Source organism: Tupaia chinensis, unplaced genomic scaffold (assembly GCF_000334495.1).
Source record: "Tupaia chinensis unplaced genomic scaffold, TupChi_1.0 Scaffold000248_1, whole genome shotgun sequence".
In the NCBI taxonomy this organism is placed as follows: Eukaryota; Metazoa; Chordata; class Mammalia; order Scandentia; family Tupaiidae; genus Tupaia; species Tupaia belangeri.
The window spans coordinates 1,831,926-1,842,309 of record NW_006159726.1 but is presented as its reverse complement, the minus strand read 5'-3'; the positions used below and the strand labels follow the sequence as shown (position 1 = coordinate 1,842,309).

The 10,384-nt window shown below is 39.1% G+C and overlaps 1 protein-coding gene across 1 annotated transcript in view; it reads left to right on the top strand.

Annotated features, from left to right (window-relative positions):
* MAOA (monoamine oxidase A) overlaps positions 1–10,384 on the top strand; it is a 70,994-nt gene that overhangs the window by 59,239 nt on the left and 1,371 nt on the right. The window contains exons 10-12 of the mRNA XM_006148866.3: positions 1,024–1,077; positions 7,328–7,385; positions 8,535–8,632. Coding sequence (XP_006148928.2) covers positions 1,024–1,077; positions 7,328–7,385; positions 8,535–8,632 — 210 coding nt within the window. The remainder of the gene's footprint in view (positions 1–1,023; positions 1,078–7,327; positions 7,386–8,534; positions 8,633–10,384) is intronic.

Here is a 10,384-nt window from a genome sequence, read left to right as displayed (position 1 = left end):
AGGGTTAGGGAAAGGAGGAACTATCTGTCTTTAGCCCTTGCAGTTTTAGCCCTGGTATACTTGTCTTTTTGGTCTATAACAAAAGACATATAATTTTAAAATTTTTAATTTAATGGAGAAACAATTTTATTGTCCTTTAGCGCATTTGGATTTTCAAAAGCTTTCTAATAATAGTATATTTCTGTTCACAATTCAATTATTTAAAGTATTTGTGTAATTAGTAATATCAGTATAATAAATAGAATCTATTTTATTAAAAGGAAGCAGATTATAACTGAATTGTACTGAGTGATTTTATTTGGGGACTGTGTTAGGTCTGTTTCCCAGGAGGCCAACTTAGAGAGGGAGTTTTGGGTACAGAGGTTTATTGGGAAGCTCTCTGGGGATTACTAACTATAGGGGAAGGGATGGAATGAGAATTGGGCAGAGGGAGAAGTTGGGCTCCAAGGTTGTCCCAACAAAGGCATTAGCCATCCCATAGAGAGTTCTGGGGTTTGGAATTGCCCTTCAGAGTTGTCCTGGACTTAGCAGAGAGTATGGATCTTGGTCCTCACCTTACACCAGAGCTGATCATTATGTGACAGTTGCCTCTGGGGAGGGGTGAAGCTGTTCCATGATGCCATTGCTAGGGAAGGTTCCAGCTGTGAGCTATGGATACCTAGTGCCTGGTCCTGAAGGGACATCTGGGGGGATCACCCTGGCATTCACTTATATTTGTTTTTCCAGCTTTTATCAAGTGTTTGGCAGAAAACAACATTCATTACCATGATAATCATTTAGCTCAACTCGAATTCATCTAACATTTGATATCCTATTGTATGCCCAAATCTATGTTAAGCTGAGAAGAAGGTTACCTGTCATGTAGGAGCCTATAGCCTAGCAGGGGTTTACCCAGAGGCAGACAGAAGATGGCATGGTATTTGCTCTAGTAGACAGGATGCCCTGGAAGAAGTCATTAGGAGAAGAATGCTTCACCTATTAAAGGCTGTAACCTGATCATTCAAATGTAACCCCTCTCTCCAGTTTTATTCTAGCTCGAAAAGCTGACCGACTTGCTAAACTACAGAAAGAGATAAGGTAAGAATATATATCTGAAAAATAGATAAAAGGTCAGCCTTTTATTGTGTTTGTTGCACTAACAGTAAAATGGCATTAAGAAAGATACAATACTTCACTAATATTCTCAAAATCCAACAAATCAACCTTTTTATATTTTGCTATATTTTCCTTGTCCCAGCCCTTGTTCATATGCATATATCGATTTAATTTTACAAATTAGTGTTCATTTTATAGTATCTGATGGGTAGGGTTTCCCCATAAAATGGATGGAGAAAACAGTGGAAAATGTTAGCTGTGAATAAAGCAATAGAGGCCATACCCCTGTATCTTTGCAAGGCCATTGTCCTTTTTCTAGAGTTCTATGATGTAAACTTTTACTGAAAAAGTAAATCCATACATATGTGTTTTAACCAGTAGCAACATATGCACATAAAAGTGTTCACTACTGATTATCTGGGACACAGCTCTGATTTTCCCTTCCTCAGAGATCTTTCTAGTTTAAAACAGTTATTTTAGGATAGTGACTTTTTCCCTCTTTCATCCTTTCTCTCTTTCTGTCTTGTATATTTGTTTTGTCTCAGAATCCTTTGTTCAAATAAAATCTTACCTGGAAGAGTAAGCCTGTTAACATCATTCCTCTAGGAATTTTTAGGCTTCCCTCTAGGGTAGCCCTAAATCCTTTGCTAGCTTTTGAAGAAAACCAATGCATACACAAATGTAGGCTTTTCTCTGCATTTAAAAACTCAACAGCTAACCCAATTACCAGTGCTTGCTCTGGGAGTTACTATGATGATTTTATGAGTTAGGGAGAGACACTAACTAGGTGCAGCGCCTGATTTAAGGCTTTACAGCCTCCAGAACCCCTTATTATTTTTCTTTTCTTTTTTCTAACTACTATTTTATTCAACTTTATTTATTTACTTATTTTATTTTGATCTGAGAGGGACAGAACAAGAGAGAGAGAAAGTGGGAAAGTGAGAAAGCAAGCCACCAGGTATGAGACTTGAACCATGGTCGGCCATGTGGGAGTCTAGCGCCCTTAACCACCAGGCCACCTGCCGGCCCAAGAACCCCTTATTCTTATAGTACCAAAAATAAAACTGGATGTGAAAAAAAAAAAAGAAATGAGAGATCGAGTACCTTATTCAAGACCATGAAGTTTAGGTGGGAAAACTCCTCTACCACAAAAAAAGACTAGAAAACAAAAACTATACTGCAGTATCTGCTTAAGGATACACACATTAAAAAAAAAAAAAAGCCATGTTAACAAAAACAGCTTCTCCTGGTTCAGCAACTGAAAGAAGATTATTTTAATGAGTTTTGTATCCACTATCACATTTGTTAAAGAATATTCCCGTAAGTATCAAATATATTCCTGAAAAAGATAAGAACACTTCAAAAGTGTTTAACTCATATATCACATTGGAGTACATTCTGGAAAGAAACAGTAGAATGGAAAAAATACAGACTAGCTCATACTTTGAGGAAGTCATTTATATCTACCCCTCAGTTCTCATCTATACTCTATACTTTTTACACTGTAGGAAATGTTTTTCATTCATCCATTCAAAAAGAATAAAGCACCATACAAACTTAATTTTTTGCATGTGTTTGTTTGTTTTAGTTTTGCCATAGTTTGCATATGCTCACTGGAGAGATAGAGGTAGAGAAACTGAGAAATCAACCCCTGAGGGGATGCCCACGCTGCAATCCTTTCTCCTCTCAGAATTTTAGGCACACATGCACACGTACCTGGTGTATTCTTCAAGCCTCTGGGTCTGGGATTTAACCATGGAGTCGGCCATGTGGGATCCAGTCGCTTTAATCACCACACCAACTCCTAGCCCCAGTTTGTATCGTTCTTACTGGGAAAAAGGTTGTCATTTTAAAAGCATAAATAAGCATATTATCTGTTGTTTAAAAGTAAAATTTTTTAAAAAGGTTAGAGAAAGACTTTAGAATGAGTGCCTACATGTGCACATGGATTTCTTTATTTGGCAACCGTGAGATTTGAGGTCAGGAAGGGAAGTATTTTAGTTTCTACCTACTTACTCAAAAGAGGAAGAATTTTGAGTCCAGTAACAGAATGATTTGTTCTAGGCCTCACAGTCAGTGTCAGTCCATTGTGCTGCTATAACAAAATGCCTAAGACTAGGTAATATATGAAGAACACAAATTTATTTTTTTCACTGGCTTTACAGCCAGTGTCCTATTCTATTGTGCTGCTATAACAAAATTCCTAAGACTAGGTAGAACACAAATTTATTTCTTACAGTTCTGGAGGCTGAGAAGGTTAATATCATAGTGCAAGAAGATTCCATGTCTGATGAAGATCTGCTCTATTGATGGCATTTTTCTCTTGAGGTGGAAAAGGGAGAATGAAGAAGAGCAAAAAGGGCCTTGCTAGTTACTTCCAGCCCTTTTGAAAAGGCACTAATTCCATCTAAGAGAATAGAGCTCTCATGATTTAATCATTTCTCAAAAGGTCCTACCTTCTAACACTATCACCTTAGACATTGAGTTCCAACATATGATTTTTGGAGGGACACATACATTCAAACCATAGCAACTAGCTTGTGACAAAGTCAGGAGTAACATATAATGCATACTCTTTTTTTTTCTATTATACCATACTAAGCTTGACATTTTCCCTTGGATTTCCTGCTTTCCTTCCTTATTGATAGTAAAATAAATACCAGCCTGGAGGTAGACATTTGGTTATGATTTCACACAGTGGCTGAGCTTCTCAAAAATTCTTATAAGGCAAAACTCTTACTGAATATGTCATTGGTAAAAGCACTGATTCCCAGAATTGACTGCATGAAAATCCTCTGGAGGATGTTTGAAACATATATTTTTCTGAGGCTTCTACATTGTTACTCAGTAGGTTTGAAGTAAGGCCTGAGTATTTGTGTTTTCTAACAATGTTTTCAGGTAATTAAGATGCGCATCCAGATTTAGCAACTGGTGGATGAATTCAGCTACAAGAATGCATATTGACCTCTTTTGGTTGTCATTTAAAGTATGTTCTATTATTTTTAGAGTCACTTATTCAATCAATGCATTGCTCTGGCATCCTTGCCTTACATGTCTTTTCCAAAGACATGGTGAAGGTCTGCTCCATAGATAGTGTTTTTCTCTCAACGTGGGAAAGGGAGAAGGAAGAAGGGCAGTTCCCTAGTTCCTTCTAGCCCTTTAAAAAAGGCACTAATCCCATCTAAGAGGATAGAGCTCTCATGGATTTAATCATTTCTCAAAAGGTCCTACCTCCTAGTACTATCGTCTTAAATGTTAAGTTCCAACACATGATTTTTGGAGGGACATGTACATTCAAACCATGTTTAATTTTAATGGATGGAATGGAAGGGAAATATAATGTCCTGATGTGTTCCTGTGAATTTGTCCTTGGCTCAACTAATAATACAAAATATAGTAAATAATTATAACTGGTTTTCTTATTCATAATTGAGAAATTATCTCCAATGTAAGTTGATTGGGTTTTAGGTTTCATTCTACTTTAATAAAGAAGTTTTACAGATTCTGAAAATAGATTAAGCATCATTAAGTTTTGTAGAATAATGATTGTCGATACTTTTATTTTCTAATTGACTAAAAATGTCAGAATTGAGTCAGTCCCATGGCCTGGTGGTTAAGGGAGCTGGATCCCATATGGCCAGCTGTCTCAGACTCAGCAACTTGAAGAACATGCTGGGCACATGTGTGTGCATGCCCATAACCTCGAAAGGAAGGAGAGATAGAGGAGAAGGGATTGTGGCATGACTGTGTCCTATTGAGGGATGCATTCTCCCATTGGGGGATGCTCTTCTCTTTTTGTCTCCCTCTGGCAAGTACATGCACCCTCTGGCAAATTAAAAAAAAAGAAAAGAAAAATGTCTGAATTAGGCTAGGAGAAAGGGTACCCTACTAAACTGAGGATGGATTTTGATTCAACAAATATTTGTTGAGCACCTACTACAGACAGGATGCTCCACAGAATAGTCTTGACCTGCCATTAATTAGCTGAGTGATGTTGAAATCATCTCTGCAGCTCACTGAGTCTCACTTTCTCATCTCTGAAATGAGGAACTCAGATTACACAGAGAAAAATACACAGGTAGACTGCAGTCTTGATACTTCTTCCTGTTCTTCCTTTCCTGGATGATTTTTGATGTGTAGTATGAACAGCTCCATGAAGGAAACCAAATTTGTCCCAGCTGTCCTGGAATTTAAATATCCAACTAATGTTGTATAATATCATCTCAGCAGTACCATTAGTCTCTCTCCTAACACCCTCCATGAGAAAATGGTGGCAATAAGCAATGTTCATAATTCCATTTCTTTCTCATGACTTAATACTCTACATGTATGAGGTAGAAGTTTTATGAGTTAAATAAATGGTGAATGTGTGAAGATTAGATAGGTTGTATGCATTTACCAGAGGGAGACAGAGCAGGACACGGAGAAACCACCCCTTAAATAGGTGTTGTCACATCACAATCCCTTCTCTACTCCTCCGTCCCATCAGACTTTGGGGCATGCATGCACACATGTCTAGCATATTTTCTAAGCTACTGGATCTGGGGCTTGACCTACGCAGTTGACCATGTGGGATCCAGTTCCCTTAACCACTAGGCTGTGGGATCAGCTCTTAAAAATATTTTCTAATGTAATTGGCAACATAAAATTATATATTTTTAAGTCCATCTTTTAACAGTAAACTTGCCCTTCTCCTTTGCTACCCACATGTTTGTGGCCATTTGTCTCTTCAGTCTTACAGTGTTGAATTAAATCTTCTGCCTTTTTTTCCTTTAGGTTTTTGCCGTTGGGCATATGCCTGTGTCAAAGAAAGACAGAGAAAGGGAAAGTGAGATATCACTGCCCAGGGAGAATATCCATGCCCCCTTCTCTTCCATTCCCTTCTTGAAATTTTGGGCATGCATGCACATGTGCCCAGTATGATTTTCAAGCCATGGGTCTGGGGTTTGAACTGCAGTTGGTCATGTGGGAGTCCAAGGCCTTAACCACCACACCACCTGTTGGCTCCCTTTTGTCATATTTTTTAACAAATATTTTTTGAGTTGTCTGTTAACCTGTATTAAATACTTTGGAATACTTTCAAACTATTTAAAGACTAAAAATGGTTAATATGAAAAATGTGCAACTGGATCAGTATGAACCAATTCAAACAAACAACAAAATAGAACTATTAATTTCTACAACAGGCGATTTTAGTAAATTAGACCTTATTTCAAAGTATCACCAAAAGTAGTTGTGAGTTTAAAATATACTTTGTTTTGGGACCAGCAGATGGCTTCCTGGTTACATCATTGAACTCCCAAGTGGTCAACTGTGATTCGAGTCCTGGACCCAGTGGCTTAAAACTTATGCTGGGCACATATGAATGCTTGGACGCAATCCCAATAGGAGGATGGAGGAGAAGGGATTGTGGCATGGCCATGCCCCCTGGGGGGTGATTTCTTGCTTTCTGTCTCTTTGTCTTTCTTTGTCTCTCTGGTGAGCACACACACCCTATAGCAAAAATCTCTCAGAAAAAAAAAATTTGCTTTGTTTTAAGAAGAGTTTAGATAAATACAGCTACTGATTTTTCAGACATAGTGCATGCCACTTTTGTGTTAGTCTTTTGTATAATTATGAGCACAACCAAAGACTATTTGAGGTCACGTCACATAGCATATTATATGATGTATCTGTATCTGGACAGCCTCCAGATAACCCTTTGGAGGACTGTGCTCCATAGGCCATGCTATTAAGTGACAAATTACTAGACTGAAATAGCAGTAAACTTCTCCTGGTATAGTGTAACTTCTGTTATGGTTAAAGGATTAAGTGAGCTTTATATGTATGTAGATTAAAAGATACTCACCATCGTATGTTCTATTGACTTATAAAAGGGCTCATTCTAGAATTCTTCATATTTCAGAGAATTGATACAGAATCAGTACCCAAGACTGACTAAATTTAATTTAATCTTATTTTTCTCATTTGTATCTTGAGTAGATATGTTAAATAGTGAAAAAATTATAAAATAAAAATTGTGTTGAATCTTCAAATCAAATGACTTACTGAGGCTTACCAAGTTCATTTGAGTGCAGAGATAGAACTTCTTGTTTTGTATAGTTATAGAAGGCCATTGATTTGCATTTTCTTGTAACAGCTGGTCCATTGGCAAGAGCCCTGGGACTGATTGCATTTATTATATACCCATCAGTTATTACCTCCTTAACATTTTTTTGGTTCTTTTTTATAGGAAGAAAAAAATCTGTGAGCTGTATGCCAAAGTTTTGGGATCTGAGGAAGCCTTACATGTAAGCAGCCCCCCAGCTTTAATCCCTCGCTGGTTCTCTGTTTTCTCTAGTTCCTGGCAGTCTTATGAAGAGAATGTAAAGGTTATACTTAACTTGGAGGATTAACTTTACAGTCACAAAAGGCCATTAAAAACTGGTGTCAGGTATATGGAATTTGAGATGAGGCAGTTCCTTTGGGTTGTTTAAATGTCCACTGAATAACTGGCAGCCAATTGTCTTTAGAGCCCAGAGCTACAGGTATTATGTCAAGGTTGGATGAGATTACTTCCCATAACAGAGGTTCTGCCCTCCTCTCAGTGTCAACCACCTGCTAAATAGAATCCCAGGCATAGTATATGCTTGACAAGATAGACCGAACCTAGACACTTTACCCAAGTCAAAGTCATACTAATTTATTTTTCCATGTAAGACTCAATCTACAACTTGTTTAGGAATTTCAGTGCTTTCAGTCCACCAATGAAAGAGATTAGGAGAATTATTTCTGATTAATCTACTGATAGCTAGGGACTCTTTCAGGGGATTATCTCTGAACTGTTCAAATACTAAACTTTAAGAGTGTATTTGGGAAATTGGAGAAGGTTCTCTCATGTCCCTTAGGAAGTGTTTTTCATTTTAATTGCCCCTTTTTAAGCAGAAGTCTAATCATTCACTTTTCAGCTTTGAGAAGTAGTTCAGACAAAGCATTTCTTAGACACCGCTTGGCTTCCACCTCCTCTCTCTCATTGTTTTCTCAGCAGTAATGTTATGCAGATGGAGAAGTTAATTTTATTATTTTATGGACTAGAGATGTGAACAGACCTTTCACAAGCTGATTATTGAAGAGGTTTCCTATATACCTAGTTCTAAAGACTTCAGAATGTGTGTGCATGGGGATAGCCTCTCTCCCAGATACTGGAATACTTCATGCCTCCCATCGTCAAGAGGTTGAGAAAGTCAAAGCAAACATATTATACCCCCTTGGTACTTCACAAAAGGCCATTATTGGTTCTATCATGTTTCCCTGTAAGTGAGTTAGAAAACAGAATCTTTGTTTTAGTTTTTTGCAATATAAACTTTTGTTAATGTAAAACATACAAGAACTTTCATTACTAACTTGCAGCATTTTTAACTTTGTTTTCTCTTTGGTATTTTCTCCCTACTGAACTGTAGCCGGTACACTATGAGGAGAAGAATTGGTGTGAGGAGCAGTACTCCGGGGGCTGCTACACAGCCTATTTTCCTCCTGGGATCATGACTCAATATGGAAGGTACTATGCTGATTTATACAAGATGTGGGAAAGCTAGAATTAGTAGCCTGCATTCCCTCTCATGTCCCAGCCAGTTGATATGTTTCTAGATATCCATAGAAAGATAAGGATGTCAGCCCACAGAACAATAGCAGAACACCAGAGAAGACTTTAGATCTCAGCAGCATACTGTTACTTCGAAAAGTTCTTGGGAAAAATGAAATTAAAGTACAAGTTTATTTTGGTGCAGAAAAACATTTCAAAATCCACGCATAGTTTTTGGTGTTTTTTTGTATGATATGCATTTTCCATGAACTTCTTGAAGACCATCCCTCTCATACTCACAAGAATGAAACAAGCTGCACTGTCCTCCAAGGGGCCTTCCCTGAGTTCAGCTTGACATTTGGTCTCACTTAACTACTGTAGGCTCCTTGGTTGGCACCAGTCTACACAGAATGACATGAGAGGTATTTATCTAACACATCCAGCTTGCCTGCAGAGCAGCTGCAGACATTCCTCTTCATGGGGAAGAGTCCTCACTATAGCTGAGGTGTGAGGAGACGAGATCCACACAGGGTGAGGGTCTCTACCTAGACTTAGAAGCCCCTTGCCCTGTATGAGCCATTACCTCTATGCTTCATAGGCATGGTCACTTACTCAGTTATAAGAGACACCACGCTCAGGGCAGCCTCATGGCATTTGTAATCCACTTGTAGCCCTCCCAGCTTGGATGCAGTTTACAGATATGGGCATATGGGAGGTACTTTGGGGATAAGCAGGTTTGCCTGATCACATAGATAGTATTACAATCCCATCTGGTTTCTGGAAGAGCTAGAAAGTTAACACAGGGTCACATTTGTCCACTGAAAAGGAAGAAGCATTTGTTAACCCAGAGAAGGCATGTGTACTTTCCAGAGAGAGCCAAAGAGAGAGGGAGAAGGAGGAAGCGTCCCCTATGGGGACTCATCACACCACAGTCTGTCTCCTTCATTTCACCTTCCTTTTGAGATTTTGGGTCCATGCATCCATGTATCAAGCATTTTTTAAGACACAGGGTCCAGGACTCTATCTGCCTGGTTAGCCACGTGAGATCCGTCTGCCTTAACCACCAAGTCACGCTGGCCCTCTTTCTTTTTTCTTAGTTGAATCAAATGGCCTTTGTTAATGGTAACGGGATTGATGAACTAGATTAGTTCTGGAATCACTGTAGAAGTCTAGAAGGTGGGGTTGCGATCAGGAATAGATGAAGACCATGGTTCCTAAATTGGAAAATGAAATGCCAGTGGGTGGAAGTGAGAGCCTTTGGGTAGGAATTGGACTGTGTAGCTTGGGAAAGTTCATGAAAGTGGCTGTAGGCATGGCAGGAGTCAATTCTGAGAAGGTAAGAGAGAACAGTTGCCTGTTCAGTCCTGCCCTTCCTTGGTTCTCTTTGGCAGAGCATCTTTGTAAAAAGAGGCCTATTTCCTTGCTCTCCACCAATCCCCAGATGAATTTACAGATGCTAACTGTACAGAGGTTGTCTTTCAAGAAGATGGACCCATGGGACCAGCAGTTAGCGTAATGGCTATGTTACTGGACTCCCACGTAGTCGACCGCGATTAGCGTCCCGGACCCGGTGGCTTAAACTCATGCTGGGTGTGTGTGCGTGCGTGCCCAAGATCCCAAGAGGAGAATGGAGGAGAAGGGATTGTGGCATGGCCATTCCCTCTTAGGGGGTGATTTATCGCTTTCTGTCTCTCTGTCTCTCTCTGTCTGGCGAGCACACGCACCCTA